This window comes from Haliaeetus leucocephalus, unplaced genomic scaffold (assembly GCF_000737465.1).
Source record: "Haliaeetus leucocephalus isolate CR32 unplaced genomic scaffold, Haliaeetus_leucocephalus-4.0 Scaffold840, whole genome shotgun sequence".
In the NCBI taxonomy this organism is placed as follows: Eukaryota; Metazoa; Chordata; class Aves; order Accipitriformes; family Accipitridae; genus Haliaeetus; species Haliaeetus leucocephalus.
In genome coordinates, this window is record NW_010973276.1 from 2599571 (window position 1) to 2617201 (window position 17631).

The following is a 17631-nucleotide window of genomic DNA, read 5'->3' on the forward strand; positions in this document are numbered from 1 at the left end:
GGCCGCGATGGCGGCGGCCTTGGGGCCGGGGGGGGCGGTGGTGTTGTCCCAGACGGGGGAGCGGGTCAGCGTTCCTGCCTTGTGGAAGTCGGCGGAGGCCCGCCTGCGGTGGAGCTCCTTCAGCTTAGTGGGGTTTATTTTTATTTATTTTAATCTGTCTCTCTCTATACACACACACTTTTTTTTTTTTTTTTAAATAATTTAAATAGCAATAAAATTCACGCGGGAAGGGGGAGGCCGCAGGAGTGCTCTTTGGCTTCACCGGTGGACGGTGGTTCTAAGCATGGCTTCACTTTTTTCCCCACGTTTGGGGGGTGAGGAATCGGGGTTTTGCAGCAGGCTCAGATTCTCCCTCCCCATGCATGCTGCGGAGGCCTTGCTGTCTCATACTGCCTCTGGAAGATTGATCCTGCTCGGAGAGCATTAGCTATACAAATTCACACATATTTGAGGGAGAGGAAGGGAAAAAAAAAATAAACTTTCTAGTGTTGTGAATTTTTCCAGTGCTGTGGGGGTCATAACAAACAATCAAAGCAGGACAGTAACGGTTTTGAAGGTCATAGTCACTCAGAGCAGTTTCATTTCAAGTTTTATTCATCTTGCTCTTCAACTTGACTTTTAGTCTTACTCAGTTTTATGCTTTGGCAATAAAACAGAATTTACAGTGGTCCTATTGTTGGACATCACTGGAAATAGGGTTTTACTTTGTTACCAGTGTGTGGAACTGGAAGCAGAAAAGCTTTGGTAGGGTTGAAAAGGACAAAATAAACTTAAATAGTAACAATAATACCTCAGCACTTCTTTGCAGTGATTTAATAGTTTTTACATATGGCTGTTTAGATTGAACATGATGTTTACTGTGCTCTGCTAAACAGTTATCCCTCCCAACACACAGTGGCACTGTAGAGGTTAACGTGAAGGGCAACAAAACCTTTGGCTTTTTTTTTTTTTTTTTTTTAATTCAGTATGATGGTGAGCACTTCTCCCTGTAGATTAGGGGATGCGAGCATCAATTTTTCTCCCAAGTTTTTAAGATTAAAGCCACTGGATTTCTCCTACCAGCGTTGCCTTTCTAGTTTTGTTGGATAAATTCCATTCCAGAACTCCTTAGGGAGTTCTGGTAGGGCTGCTAAATAACTGACATGTTCCCTCAGAGGTGTTCACACTCTTTTTTTGTTGATCAAATTTTCAAGATATTTCTGAATCAGGGTCTGTAAAATCAACAGTCCCCAGGCTGATGGAGCCCCGCGGAACACCTTCAGAGAACTTCTATTGTTGTCCTAAAGAAAAGTCTTGTCTTTTGGGGAGTACAATTTCAAAGATGGTTCATGCTGCAAATTTGTTCACATAAATGAAAAGCTAAGTGGCTTTTCTGTTTGAAAAATCAAATTGTCTTTTAGCTGGCCTGCATCTTGGTTTCAATTTGAAACATTATATTATTTAATAGAAACTTAAACAGCTCCAGTTTATGCCAGGCTTCCTTCCTAGCCAGTCATTTCCCTGCAGCATGAGCATTCTTTTTATCTTCTTGAGATGCAAAAGAATTTAGTTTTTGTGGCTAAGTTGCTCTTAAAGGCTTAGGTTTGGGTAGAAAGCTCATTGACAGTTAACTGTCCTGGACCTAATTTTCTGCTGCGTGTTTATTACTGTAAGACTTAATTGGGCTAAGCACCTGGTTCTTCTATGTCTGATAGTGAGTGGAGGGTCAGCTTTGCTCACTACCTTTGTTTCCATGGTTTCATAATGATGGATATATGTATTTCATATTAGAAAAGTGAAAATCTTGTGTGAACAAATAAGATATTCCAGTATTTGTTTTTATATTACTAATTTCTTTTGCATAAGGGGAAAAATCACAAATGAAGCTATCCTTAAAGGTGTGCAAGAAATATAAACAAGAAGGATTAATACCTTTTTTTTATAAAGAGGCACTAAGTGAAATGCTATGTTTGTTTAATAGCAACTGCATGTGCAATATGGCAGATGGGAAATTGGGCTGTAGGGGGGATGCCAATAGCACATTGAACTGTAATTGGAGAAAACGTAGACCTTGTACCACAAACCTGCTCTGCTGTGCTAGTCAAAACATTATCTGATATCTACTTTTTGTGGTTTAGTTCAGTTTTGCCCTTATCTAAGCACAGGAAGGTTAGCTGTCCTGTGATTGAAAGTTGCATCTGTCCCAGTGTTACTTCAAGCACTGCATCCTTTTTTGTTAGCAATTTTTTCCCATTGTTATTTTGTCTGAAGGCAAAACACCTCAGACTCAGGTTTTAGATGGTTACCTGTCTAGTTACAATTGTGGTAGAAGGTCTTTTTCCTTCTTATTTGGTAACTTTCTTGCCTAACTGGACTTGGGAGTCCTTTAAGAATACTGTAAGTTACTGTCTTTTATAAATGGCTTTGCCCATTAAAAAGTTAAAACTGAAATGATCCCATGTTGCGTAGCTTGCTTTTGAGACTTAATGCTTCTTGCCTACTCTTACTTTCCTTTTTCATTGACATCCTTTTTTATTAGCCTAACTAAAGGCTTAAGTACAGGGCAGAAGAGAGGTGTCCATTCTGTTCAGACAGAAGTAATCGGGAATATTGAGTGCTGAGGCACTCTGATACAATGGAAGTGACTGTTCTGGAGGTTTGAGCACACGTGCCATTCAGAGTTTTTCTAGTTTGTTCTAACATCTTTGTGTGTGTTGGTTTTAATGCAACTGTGCTAAACTGCTGAGCAAAATGAATGGATAACCTACAGGTCTCCTTCCTTATTGCTGTTAATACACTTTAATATGGTATTATATACCCACTTTTGAGCAAGTTTTAATTTAACAACTGATTCATGGCAATGTATACGAAGAAGGTTCTTCAATGACTAAGTCCATCAACAGGTTACAGATGTGCACTGGGTCACACCTGAGTTGGGTTACTTAGATATTCAGATGCTACAGAAGTTGTCATCTTGTGAGAAGACAGGAGTTGACATTACTAATGTCAGTACTGGGGGAAAAACTACAGAAAACAATGCTGTAGGACTTCTTGTATAATCTTAATTTGACAGCTTCGATTCGCTTGACTTACATAGACAAATACTGCACTTACAACTTTGTACTTCTGATTTCTCCCTTAGAAGAAGGCTTTACCAGCTCTCTGCACTTGTAATGAAAGTTCTTTAGAGTAGCCTGTAAATTTGTTTTCAATGCTCTAGTAATGTCAGCCAGTACTCCAGAAACATCTATTCACCCTGTTAAGTTCAGCAGTCTTTGTAGTTGCATTTTTGCTCTAGACATTAATTGCAGTATGGTCACATTTGTTTCTTGGTCTCAAAGTGAAGATGTTGCTGGAGAGAAAACCCAGGACTTTCATATCCTGGGAGGACCTGTGTCCCTTGCCTTAGTTTTCACTTAACTGGAAAAATACAAATGCGTGACCCTGTTTTGCTTATACAAATGCTCTACTTGGCATGTAAACATTAGAGGGGGGAGGTGAGGGATGCTGAGGTATAAGATAGTAAATGCTTATAAAAATAGGAAAAAAAATTGCAAGTTGCTGCTGGGGAAAAGTGTTTATTGTGCAGCATTTGGGATTAAGCCCTTATGGAGACTTTCACTCTTAAGGTGAAACTGCTGGCCTGCAATGAGTTGGCTACTAAGTTTAATTGCTTGGTCGTTACTTTGTCTGGTGCAGCATTTTTCTGACTTTGTGACTTTGCTACCGCAAAGAAAAGGGTTTACAAGTTGGATTTGCCAAGCTGCTGTGCCTTCCCCAGGCTTACCTTTAACCACATTTCTTCAATATAAAATGTATTTTTTTTTTTTATTTACCATATTTATTGTAATCAAGATGTGGTTTTAGATAGGAGTGCCAAATTGCTACTGACCCTTCTAGTTTCCCCCACTCCCATTTCTTAGTCTTACTCTCCTGTTTTAAATTGTGGTAAACTTCTGCCAAAGACCATCTACTTTCTGCTTTTGTAAAGGTCCTAGTTTTTTTCATATGATGCTTCAAAGATCTGTCAAAGTGTAGTTTGAACTTGAGTCTTCACCTCTTGGAATATAAACCTCAATTTGATGGCCTTGGTGTTAGCAGAAGATACGCACAGTTTTGATTGGATTGTAGCATTGGCAGAATTGGTCAATGTCTGTCTTTTTTTCCTGTTGGTGAATGACTTTCCTTTTCTCTAATGGTTTGTGTTTAACAGTTGTAGCTGGAAAACAAGAGGTCCAGTCTGTAAAGAGATCTGTTAGATCAGAATGGCATGTAGAATTTCTGCAATTAGCTTAACTCTTGGCCTGATGTTGAAGTTAGGACCTCTTGCCAGTGTGGATGCACACAATCAGATTGTTTCTTAAAGAAATGTGGGTAAGAACAGTAATTTTGGAAATGTGGTAAGAGATGAAAAATCTGTAACGCTTAGGTTGATGCTTAAAGGGAATACTCCAAATTTTCTGACGAGTCTAGCAACCCAGTTATTTAAGTTCTAAGAATACTTGTCACTAAAAATGGGAGTACTTTCTGTTGCAAAGACACTAAACTCTTTCACTTTTGACCATTTCTATAGCTGATATAGGAAGGAGTATCTTCTAAAATTTTTGAGACCAACAGAGGGAACTGGTGAAATTGTTTGACTTTGGCCACGTTCTTTGAAAGACCGTGTTGTTGACATTTTCGATTGTAATAAAAGGAAAAATCAGAACTGGACTGTACCTCTCTCTTATTTGGGTGTTTCACATCTGGTGAAATGACTTGCAGAAAGAAGAGGATTGTTCAGCTGAATATGATGCAAAAATTATGTTCCAGGTTCACGAAGGGCTCACTTCAGCACTGTGCTATAGGTAGCCATTTGACAAATGGCAGACTTAGTAAATGGTGAGACTTGCTTGTCTCCAGAGCAAGCCTGAAGTTGTGAAGCTGCCTTATGGAAGGTTAAGGCTGACAGGTAATTAAATAAAGGCTATTTGCATTAGGGTTTTTTCGTGAGATTAGTGCTCTGCAAGTATTCTGAAAATGTCAGCTAGACATCCGAAATCTGCAGTTGTTGCCAATCAGCAAATGTCATCAGTATGCGTGATGCTGTATGAGACTACATTTCTGTTTCAGAAGCTTGTTTTCTTAAACGAGTCAGGTGATAGTTTAATGGTTTTTCATTTTTTCCTCGTTAAGGCCTTTCTCTGATGGACTTGCTTATTTCTGCAGAATTTATTGGAGGGATATTTATGTTTGTTGGGAGAAGTTCCTTTGATTTCTTGAGTAACTCATGAGCTGTTTATAAGGGTGTGTTGTTTTGAGAGCAAGGTTGTATTCAACCACAGCATAGTGTTTTCAAAAGCAATTGAATGCAGTTGACATTCAGTTGGGTACAGATTTCAATGTTGTTTAGATACTTTTAAATGTAGACATGATTCTTTGGGTCTCTTTAATTAAATGGTTGTGCATCTGTGAGGTGGGTCTACTTAAAAATTGGGTGTTATTTTTAATAGAAGACTTCATTTTGCCTCACATTAGTGTGCACTCCTGAAGTTGTCTTAATACAAATCTAAATCACTATGAGAAACATCTGAAACTAGGACTTCTTGGTACGAGGAAGTAACTTTGAAATAAGGTGCATCAGTGAAGTTGAGTAATTATAGCTGTTGCAGACAGGAATGCTGCTGGGACTCAAATGTCTGAGGCGGAGGGCGCACACTGTTACAACTCAGTTTGCAAGGTATTAAGAACATACAGGTTAATTTAAAGGCTTTTTTAAGTGTCCCAAGTGCTACACATTGGCAGATTTGCATTAAAAGTAGTTAGTGTTTTTGAGGGGATGGACAGACTTAATTAGTTTCACTTACTGGGTTGTGATAGTAGTTATAAGCAAGCTCTGTAGGTAGGGCCTTGCAATCAGGGATTCTTTGTAGCTTGCAGCATGGGTCAATTATTTGGGTGGCCCTTAAGCAGACGGACAGTGATGATGTACTGAGCCTCTAGTCGTGAAGGACTCTCTACTAAGTAGGGATTGGGCCTGAAAGTGGTTTTTGGTTTTGTGTGCCAGTAAGTTTTGGGATTTGCTTTAGTTACAGGATTCTGCTTAAGAGATAATATTTTTGGATTTTTGCGATGACACAGGCTTAGTATTTTCTTTGTTTTGTCTTCTAATTTATAGTAGGTAACCCTCTTGCCTACTAACCAATGTTACTTGCTTGTAGGGCAGTAGCTTGGAGGATAAATGCTGTGGGCCCTGTAGTTGTCAAGTTCTGCTTTAGGGCAGTGCTGTTTTTCCCTGATCCCATTCTCAACACTAAATTAAGATGGGCTTTTGAATTCTTACTTGTTAAGAAATTAACCAGTTTTGGCAGTTCTTTTAATCATATCCCATGTATGTATTTAATTTCAGAGGTCGCAGCAGTGGCAAAGGACCGCCTCAGCCTACGGTAAGTGTATGTTTTTTCCTCATTTTACCACTTGTAGATATGAGGAAACAACTTATGTACAGTGAACCCAAGTGTCAACGTAAGAATAGCAGATACTGGAATATTGTCTCAATTTTTTCCTTTGGATACCATGATGAATATTTTAGACTGAGATACGCCTTTCTAAAGATGTATCATCTTGCATTCATTTAAGTCTCCTGGGAGCATGAAGGGGGTAAGGCTTAAACTTTTGACTATACTAATCTAAATCTTCTGCATTTTCTTGCAATTACAGTTGTAGATACAGATAACATTTAACTTGAGGCAATGCTTTTGAATTAGTTCCTGTCTGAAGATTCTTACATTGGCTTCTCCCTTAAACAGATGACAGTAAGACAGCATTTAGTTAAATAAAAATAACAGTTTTGTTTAGATTTACTATAAAATAGCTAACCCAGTATTATCAGTAGCACAAATGTGTAGCTTTAGTTATTGTCGAGGCTATATTGTTGAAGTATAGGTGTGGCTTGACTTGTAGAACATAGTTTTATCAAAGCTAAAGATGTGGATCTTGATTTAAAGAGTGGATCTTTAAACTGCACTAATCAAATATTTGCTAATTTGTTATTGGCCTGGTTTTCAAGGATGACTAATTTTGGGGAATGGGGCAGAAGTGGGAAGGTTTAAGAGGGCTACAGTTTACTTACATAAATGTTTACTGAAGATAATCAAGACTCTTCCTTAAAAATAAAGAAGCTTTGAGTAAGAGTGGTGAAAAAGGTCATATGCAGACACTAAACATCATAAAGGCGTTGGTCTTTATGTCCTCCGTACTGACTGTTGAGCATAGGAGCGTCCTTAAACATGTCTTTTCAGACCAGGAAGGTGGGTAACATGCAGGAGTAAGTGGATGAAGTAGCTGACAGTTTAAAAGATATGTTGTCAGTTAAAAAGCTCAAAATATGACGAGGTCTTTGGCATGTTTCAGCATCTCTTGTTTCACAAGCATGAAGTTGACAAGGAGAGATACTAGATGTTGCAACAAAACCCAGACATCCTCGCCACTTCATGTATGTTTATGCGAGTGTGTCATCTAGCAACTTGGGTGATACTTGGTCAGCTCTCCTAGTGTAGGATCTCAGGTTCTGATGCTGCATTGAATTACTTTTGACTAATTATATGATGGGTTTTGAAGCTCTTTGGCACTCCACAATTTGGTGACTTTAGCTTCTGTTAATGCATGTAGTCAGGTCTGTTAGATGCAAAGATGTAGTTCATCAGGCCCTGAAAGCAGCTTTTTACTTCTACAGCAGTTGAAGTACCTTATCCTGTTGATGGCTGTTAAACCAGAGGGGGATGTTAGCAGGGCTTTTTCAGTTAGGAGTCTGTGCATACGAGCTTCACCCAATCCACAAGAGAATTTCCTTATTGAGTGACATGAGGGGCACTCTGTAATGTTTATTTGTTTGGAAGGGTGTTCAGATCTTTAATTGATCGGAAAAAGGGGTAAGGGTCCTCTCGAAATTTCATGTGACCTAAGTTCTATGTATATTGACTGAGACAGGTTTTGGACCAATGTTTCTAGGAACTAGTATGTACTGGTGAAAGCCTGCGTTATTTTTGGTGCACTGGCTTTTTGAATTGTAACAAGTGTTTCTCTTATATCTTGACAACATCTTTTCTATTTTTCAGATTTCTTTCGATGGCATCTATGCAAACATGAGAATGGTTCACATACTTACATCAGTTGTTGTAAGTCTTCATATTTGGAAGGGGGGTAAACAGTTTCTGTAGTGACACAGAATTGTTAACTAGTCCACTAACTGTAATATAATGGAGTGAATATGAAACTTTAACAGTAGGCACCTTTTGCCAAGATTGAACTTCAAAGATTCACAGTAATAGCTGTTCTGTATTTTTGGCTTGGAAAGGTTCAAATACAATTTGCAGAGGTATAGCAAATTTCTTAGGTGCACTGGTCATATTTTGAATTTTCTGTCTTTAGAGAGTTTATGGATAAATAAAATGAGTCTGTGTGCAGGGAATGGAAGCCTTTGTCCCCAGATTTTAAGGGAAGTCCTGACATGCCAAAATTGAGTAAGGCGGACTGTCCCACATCTGTGTGAGTCCAGAATAAGCCTTCATCCTTATTTATACCCACACGTATGCACCAATTCTGGTTTTGCACAAAAACTTGTTTGTGTGCGTTAACTGGTCAAGAGTCTTGTGAGTACCAAATATGCTTCTGTGAGTATCTTTAAATCCCTTCAGAACAAATGTTGGTACACAACCAGCTGTTTGCATCTGCAGAACACAGTGGCGTATTTATAAATGGGCAAATGTTGACTGAGTAGATTTGACTAAAAACTGAGCTGTATTTTTACACATTGTGCTTACATGAAAAATACATCTTTGAGAAAGTGATTCAAATGTCATTTATCAGGCTGGTAGAAAGCTGTATTTTCATTTTTCTTGTACTCTAGGGATCCAAATGTGAAGTACAGGTGAAAAATGGTGGTATATATGAAGGAGTTTTTAAAACCTACAGTCCTAAGGTAATTTTTTTCATTTTGACTCTTCCCTATTTTAAAAGATCCTAATACTTGAATAATCAATGTTTGATTAAAATTTGAATATTTATTATGAGTTATTTTGACTATTCACGTCTAGGTCTACACAAGCAGATTCATTTTTGCAAACTATTGTAAGTATCTGGTTTTTGCAAGTATGTGAAGTTATCGAGTAGCTTATTGTGCATTAAGTTAGTGTTTTCTTTTTATGTCTCTAATAGTGTGATTTAGTGCTTGATGCTGCTCATCGGAAAACTGCAGAATCCAGTTTGGGGCCAAAACGTGAAGACATACTAGAGAGTATCTTGTTCAAGTCTTCAGATTTTGTTATGGTGCATTTTAAGGATATGGATACCAATTATGCGAGAAGAGGTATGCTTGTTTTTAAAGTTGTCTGTATCTTAAGATCTTAAGTCAAGATTTTTCAAAGTAGATGCTTTAGGATCCAAAAACTAAAGTTCACATTTAAGACTCTTAATGAGTGTGGAACAGCCAAATATCCCATTAACATCAATGGAAAGAGCAGATGCTCAGCACCTCCTGAAATCAGAAGTTTACCAAAATTTTTAAAATGGGTTGCAGAACCTTTATGAGGGCTCTCTGCTTTGAGTGGCTTTTTTGGTGTCTGGAAAGCAAATTCTTAGTGGTGTTACAAAATATTTTACAGATTTTGTGGGAGGTTGGGTTTTTTTGGGGGGGTGGTTTTTTTTGGTAAATGTCTTTCTAAACTAGTCTGTTAAATGTTATATGAGAATCCATGAATACACAAATGCTTTATCAAAAGATTATTGTTCAGAGTTGATGTATATATAAAGTCTTTAGTAAGTTAAAATAACTTTTGTCTCTAAACATGCATTCATATAAATATTCTTAAAATACTACTGTAAACAGAGCTAAAAATTCTTCAGGAAAATCCACTATTTGTGTTGTTAATTTCTGCTTTACTACTTGTAGATCTATTGTTAAGGTACCCCAAAATACAGAAGAATCTAGTGAGGTGGCAGGCAAGTGGTCTTAAAATCTTGGAACTGTCAGAATTAAATGATTTTACAGGCAGTCCTCATACTTTTTCTTTTAATGTCTGACCTCCAAGACCCTAATTATTTTTCTGGAACCTAAGAGGCTCATAAGTCAGACAGCTCTAGTTCCTTTGCAGAATTTTTTTTTTTTTTTTTTTTTTTTGGGCAGCAAGTCTCAAGGGTTTTTATGCTTATGTTCCTGATTTGCTGGCCTAAGGAATAAAAGCAAATACATAGCTTTCTGTGCCATGGAGTGAAATTGCATATGTGTACATTTTCAGGTTGGTCAACACTGTTACTGGGAGCTAAGTGGTTATTGTTACACACATGCTTTATTCCCATGTAGCAGTGACTTAGAGGTGGGTAGGGACTGGTGGACGTTTAATGAGAACTTTGTCTTTTCACCTTGTGTTTGTACATGCATGTGTTCTTGCTGATTTAAAGCTGAAGAATGAGAGGCTTGTTGTTTGAAGGAATTTGCTTTTCCCAGAAGAAGATGCATAATGTCAGAGCAAATGTAGCATTGAAATGCAGATAAGTTCTAGGTTCTGGATGGGACTTTGAATTTAAATTACACGAGAGCTATTTTATAATGGGTATGCTACGAACATCACTTTAATGTAAATGCAAACTGGGCTCTCCATTACCCAATCTTCACAGATTTTGAGCAGATGAAGAATATACTACTACTTCTAGGAATAATTACTCAGTAGAAGTTTTCTAGAAGAAAATGACTGCTTCAGGTTGAACAGTCACTCAGTTCACTTTATTAGGTGGAATGTCTTTGAATCTAAATCTCATAAATAGCTGGAGAGGAGAGCTGAAATAAAGCTGTAGAGACTTGGAGCAAGATAAACTGGAAGGCTTCAAAACTCAATAACCTGTAGTGGGTAAATTAATCTGCTTTCCATTTTGTCTCAAAAATGTATTATATTGAAATGATACTTGAAAGTGTAAGTCAGTCTCTGATCATACCTGTGAATTAGAGCAATGAAGGGCTTTCTGCTTCTTGGGAAATTAAATAAGCAAGGATTCAAAAGAATGGAAGTGTATGAACATGCATGCAGGAACTGCTGGCCTTTTGTTCTTACAAATAAACCCAAATCTTCATGGTACTGAGTCAGATAAGCCTGCGTGACTCTCAGTAAAAACTGAGTCTGAACTCCTAGGTGAGGAGACGGTGTTCCTTGCCGCATTTGTATTGGGAATGGTTACTGTCTGGTGCCCAGAGAAGTTTGACAGTGTTGCAATTATGCAGGAACAAATTTTTAAATTGCTTAGCCCTCAGTGTTTTTTTGCTTTCACAGACAAGTTAGTAGACAGTTTGGACATATTTGGTTGGAAAGGCAGCTTGCTCTCACTTTTTAAAAAATGTAGTCAAAACAAAAGGGCACTTCACAAGCACTCTGTTGCCATAGGAGAGGCGTACCTAGAGTAGGGTTTGTTTGGGTCTGTGTGTGTATTTTCTCCTACCACTTAGGAGACTACTAGACTTTGAGGAGGCCTTGAGGTAAACTTAATTTCTGCAAAAGGTACTGTTTTGGAAATTTTAGTGCATCCTGGTTTCCTGGTTCAGTATAAGTATCTAGAGTTCTGTGGATTTTTATTTTGGCATTTGGTTCTCTGCTGAGCTGGAGGAGTGTGGACAAATGGTGCTCTTGACTGTGGGTCTTGATCTTCTGACTTAGCCTCAGACTTGAATAGCAGAGATGTTAGCTGTATTGTCTGCCTGTTTGACCAAGTCAGACAGGAGAGACTGGAAGAGTACTGGGAAAGAGCAGCAGGTGGGGAGAAAGGGATAGGGATAGATTTTCCTTTCAGAAGAGTGGAAAATACAGTTGTGTCTGAAAGAACCATCTGAAATAGTCTGCCAAGCACCTTTCATTGCTATTGTACTTGTGCGGCTTCAGAACAGTGAGCTGATAATTCATCCTGAAGCTACATGAGTAGTGCAAGTGCAAGGGAGGTAATGGCAGTATAGGCTTGGGGTGGGTGAAACCACCCTGTTTGGAAGCAGCAGTCTTAGATTTCCTTCTGCCAAGCATGACATTGGACCTTTAGACACACCAGTAGAGAAAGTGTGGTGCCTGCCCAGATTGTCGAAATTGGAAGGCTTGGGAGAAAAAAATAGTAGGTCTGCGTAGATAGGGACGTTGTAACAGTTGTGTTTAAAAAATAAATCTGTCCCTACTTCCTGGGGCCTTATTTGCAACTCCATCAGTCTGCACAGACCTTTGTGCTCGTGTAGATTGCTGTTAGGCTTCAGAAGGAAGGGAAAGGAATCACCTGAGGGTGTCTCACGGTGGAATTGGGGCTTTCTGCAGTACAGGCAGGCTGATGAATGAAACATGCATTGGAAATCTCAGGTGAAATTGTATTCTGTCCATCACCCCCCTTTCAGACTATTCTGTCTTCATTTAAAGAGGGACAGATGCTGTCTTCTGCATGTGGCAGTGGAAATTGACTGCAAAAATCCACTCTAATGTGCAAGTTGAAATCCTTGGCTGTACATCTGCTTCACCTTCTGAGGCAAAGGTGAAGTGCCTAGATCTTGTAGTTGCTAGATTACATGGGCTGCATGATTGAAATAGGAGGGTATATTTCTCCTGTGTTCTACAGAACAAGCTTCTAGCAGTGTTTCCTGTAGTCTTAAACACTGATCAGTCGACAGTGCTGGTTTGCATATGATTCAAATTTGAGTAAGGCTTCAGAGTTGCCTTCTTGGCTTCTCTTTAAAGACAAGACAATTCCAAGATCATACCTACTGTTAAAGTAAAAGGCTTCTACAATGTTTTTATTGTTTTTTTGGCACCCTTACTGTACTCTGAGAAAAATATTACAAATCCAATGAAAAAAGGCTGAAGAGAATTGGCTATTTAAGTTTTTCCTTGAATTAGCACTGAAAATGGCATCCTTCCAGAGAAAGTGTTGCAAGGGGAATAGCAGTAGGCATATTATGAACAAAGGAAGGAAATGTTGGCTCTGGAAAGCTGGTGGTAACTGGTTTTAATGTTTCAAATCAGTAGTAAGTAGTTACAAAACAAATGAGAGTTTACTGTTGAAACCTTTAAGATGAAACCTCAGTTTACTTTGGGCCATGCTAAACCTGATCAAAGCTTGGAGTGTGCAGCATGAACACCTTTGGCACATAATGCCGATTGGTTTAATAGCATTTGAACTGCAGTTGCACTTAATTGCATATTTGTGCTTTCCACCATTAGTAGCTCAAAACATGTTTGCGAAAACAAGCATGTTAAACACTGAAATTAATTAAACCCGGACTCTTAATTGCTCTATTCTGGCAATTTTTTCTTTTAACTCATTTAATAGCACATACTTGAAGAATTTGCCCAAGCTGAGTTTTTCTCAGAATGTGTATATTTGCCTTTACTTATTGTGAATTTCTGTTGCATAGAATTGTCCTTGGGATTTTTTTTTTCCAGTTAGCAGGCTTTAAAACAAGAAGCGAGGTCTTTGATATCAAACTTCTTTGCTTAGGAGATGTCACATTAAGCAGGTACAGAGGTGGCAGGGGCTAATTGAGTGTTATAGCTCAAGCTCTTTGTTTGACCAGTTTTCATTTGATCTTTAACTTGGGTTTTACCATGTAGAAAAGGAATTGATTAAAAAATTTGGCCATGTGAAGGTGTCATGTGAATTGTTCATTCAACGGCTCAGAGATATGAGGTACCAGATAAGGGGGAGGCTGAGATTGTGCAGTCAGTATCTTGTCTGTTATTTCTCTGCCAGTCAGCACTTGTACCAGCAGTTCATGTTTTAGCCTCTACTTTGCTAATAATCTTAAGAGCAATATTTTTGTTTTGGAAACAATTATTTGTAGAATTTATTTTTTACGTATGTTCTCAATTTTGTTGCCCATTAATTTTGGTAAAGTCTTGTTTGACTAGCCGCATTTTTAATCTTTGTGTCTCATGTGCTTGCCTAGCTGTTTGTTCCAGGAAAACAGTGATCTGTGCCTTGAGGTACTGTTCTGCTACATTTAAACTTCGCCTGGATGCTCCTGAGACCATATTGTCTGACTAGAAGTCTGCCTTTGTAGCTTGGATTTCTCCTAACTCTGGATTTTCTTTGAGTTGTAGAGGTTAAACTGATGTTGCAGTCTCACTTGTGACTTTCATTCTAAAGTGAGGGAGAAATGAAAAGCAGTGAAGCTTCCTGTGCCCCATGATATACTGGATTCTACTGGGAAATTTAGCATTGACTGTACACATCTTACTTGGATCTGTAGCATTTGTTAGATGGTGGAGTTTTTGTTTTGACTTGGGCTTTTTTTTCCCCCAGTTCATGTCTATCATTATAATTTTTAAAAGCACTCTGCTGAATGTTTATGTGGCTTTTTAAATAAGAAAATTAGTGGGTTGAGTAGATGAGCCTTGTTAAGTGAGTATTTTATTCACAGTATCCAAAATGGCACAGTTGTGTATGGAGTTTGTCTGAAGTAATTTAATAGAAGTTAAGGAAATATGCTTCTGAAATACAGAAGATTACCTCTATCAGGTGCTGTCATCAGTCCTCCTAACTCATATTTATCTAATCTCATTGGAGAAGAGTTCCCTCTACTCCCAGTGAAGTAATGTAGAAGCAAATTTCACAGTTTCCTAAGTGACATAAGCAGCCTCCAACTTGCATTTGGTGTAAAATGTCCAGTCTGAGAGGATCAAACATGAAACACTGAATTAATGATGTTCGGCACAGAAGCAGCACTGCTCTCCCTGGGTCATGGCAGTGTTAGCGATGGGGTATTGATAAGGTAGACATAGAGTTTCCAAATACAAGTGCCTTACTTTTGCCTCCCTGTTAAATGTGCTCTTTAGTTACTACTTAGCTGTGGATTGAGGCAGCACTGTGTTACTGTGTAGTTTCAGATGACATTTAAACATATCTTCTGTTGTAGTATATTTTAAAAGCTGTTTGGCTGAATGGAAACTGAGAGATGTTTTCTTTCAAGTTGATATACCTTAGAAATCTGTAGGCCACATGGAGGGGCTTTTTTTGTGAAGCAAAATGGGGAAGTATATGGGGCTGTTAATAGGTGGGAACATTGCTGAGGTTTTACTGTGGAAATGATCTTTGCAAGGTGGGAGATGTATAATTGGTCTGAGTATGTCTGTGAGAGGGACTGAAAGAGTTTAGCTTTGCCTGAATTCAGCCATATAATGTGAAAAAATCCACCTGTATTTATATCTGATGTCTTCCAATTTTTTCTCTCTCCATATCTGTTGTAGTTCCTTCAGAAACAGGTAACTTTTTTGGCAGTCACTCTATGTCTCTGCATCTTGCCTTTCATAATGCTTTTGTTACCATAATATATAACAGGAACGTAATATCTTTGCTCGCACATTTATGGCACTATAAAACATGCATGCATAACTTCACAGAATCATTTAGAGTATCTTGCAGTTAGTTGGTGACTTCTGTTTTCACCCTTGATTTTTACCTATTCTGAACAGTTGAAAATGCAACGATTGAAATTTTGCATCAGTGCGTAGGTAGTACAATGATACAATGACACCCTTTCAGAACAGTTTGTAAGTAACCCCAGAATGTGCCTGCTAAAGGCATTGCATTTAGTGATGCGCTAAAATATGATCTCACTTGAAAGTGTTAACCTCCAGCTGCGTAGGTACTGTCACAGCTTTGGTTGGCAGACTGTGACATCTCGCAAGGTGATTGATGCAGGTTTTTGCAATTTCACATGAGCCCTAACAGTGGTGTGCCTTGTTAGGTGTCTTTCTTTCATTTGGCTTTCTTTTCTTATTTTACTGATTCTTTTGTATTTGAAATGAATGTTTAGCTAATAAACTTTCTTATTTTTCATACATCTTCTATAACGTTTCATATAAGCTTATTAACAATGCTTAATCGCTTACTCATAGTTCCTTTGGTGTTTGTGTATGAGTTGAGCGAGCATTTCATGAGATAGTGCTGAATGTTATTAGATTAAGCACAGTTAACTTTTATGACAGATTATACCAATATATGTGCCGAACTTCACTGTGAAATTGTGTAAAACAGGAATAATAAGCTATATTAGCAGTCTGTCTTTAAAAAAATCTTCAGTAATTGTTTAAAAACTGTAGCATCAGTGGCCAACTTCCTATGTTGTGAATTCTTTTCATGATGGCTTTAAAGTTCGTTTTTCTTGGTAAGATTTCAGATCTTGCCAAAAGTTAATTTAAGCCACATTCTTCCATATCTGGCACTGCTTGGTGGTTTGATCTCATCTTTTCTAAAGTTCTGAAATGTTTGCTCCTTATTTTATCAGTAGAGTGATAATAGGAAATTCTAGGTTGAAGGCTTATTTATTTTAGGCTTATTTATTTATAAGCTTAAAACAAGCTTACTTTATTTTTTAAAGTTCCTTCTGTTTAAGTATGGTAACTCAGATCTAGTTGCTTACAAATATAAAAGCTTGGCTTCCTTGATGAATGGCTTTGTACCTTTTTTTTTTACAGCACTTTAATATTCTAGTATTATTCCTTCTTAAGTCTGGCTTGAAACCTGAACAAGTGAAAATAAAAGCTCATGTTCTTTATTGATTTCATACATGTTTTTATAATTTTTATAAACAATAGCAGACCCTTACTGCTTATTTATTTTCATATGTTGTTGAGAACAAGAGGTAGAGAGTTTCTGAATCTTGCTGTGTGATGTGGGTAAGCTGCTGCTTGAAAAAGCTTTTGCAGGAAAGAAGACACCTCCGTTCATGTCAGTGAACGGGTGCACCAACCTAATGGATAATTGAGTTACACTGCAAAGGGAGTAAAAGTGTGTGCATGCGTGCTGGTGTGTTGAGGAGTTGTGGAAATTGAAGAAACTCAGGTATTTGAAGGGAAACTTGTATTTTGCCCATTTAGGAAATGGGTTTGGGTTGCATTCACGCTTTTATTTTTATATTTCCATAAAGTTAGTATGCATTTGTGTGGGCTGTTTGGAAAAGCATATTGTACAAGTCTTGGGTTTTTTAGAGGAGTGGGGATCCTCAGGTAGTCCCTGTCCCACCCTGTCCTGCCCCCCCCAACCATACATGTAGCTTGTGTAAAATATTTTGAAATAACTGAAAGTAATTACTGCTATTCTTTGATATATTAGAAGTTAGTCTGTACTTTCATAGTTACTCTATGAAGTAGGCACCTTTCTACTGTAATCCTGTTGAATGCAGCAACTACATGAGAAGCTGAATGATGTTTAATGTGCCTGCAATTCAGCTATATTTGGTTGTTCCTCAGATAAACTAGTGTGTACATCTTCCTGTACTTAACCAAACTGATTTCACCCCCATCCCTCCCCACTCCATTGTAGATGCTTTTACTGATTCAGCCATCAGTGCTAAAGTAAATGGTGAACACAAGGAAAAGGATCTTGAACCATGGGATGGAGGAGAGACCACCGCTACTGAGGAGCTTGAGGCATTGGAGACAGATGTTGTAAGTAATGCTTTTTTATCATCTATGACAGTCTGTAGAAAATAAGCTATTCCTCTGGACATGCCTTGGAACAATTCCTTAATTTTAATCTAGTAATGAACTTCTGACTAAAATTGGTGGCCTACATTGTATAGATGTATGTTCAGTCTTTGCTAGCAGCTGCCACAGTACTTTTTTACAATTTGAATAAGAATAGCTGGATTTCAAATGC

General features: G+C 38.1%; 1 protein-coding gene across 1 annotated transcript in view; it reads left to right on the forward strand.

Annotated features, from left to right (window-relative positions):
• Positions 1-7: 7 nt before the first annotated feature.
• The window catches only part of ATXN2 (ataxin 2), a 52294-nt gene continuing 34670 nt past the window's right edge, over positions 8-17631 (forward strand). The window contains exons 1-6 of the mRNA XM_010582274.1: positions 8-108; positions 6368-6404; positions 8076-8135; positions 8867-8938; positions 9175-9325; positions 17296-17420. Of these exons, the coding sequence (XP_010580576.1) occupies positions 8-108; positions 6368-6404; positions 8076-8135; positions 8867-8938; positions 9175-9325; positions 17296-17420 (546 nt within the window). The remainder of the gene's footprint in view (positions 109-6367; positions 6405-8075; positions 8136-8866; positions 8939-9174; positions 9326-17295; positions 17421-17631) is intronic.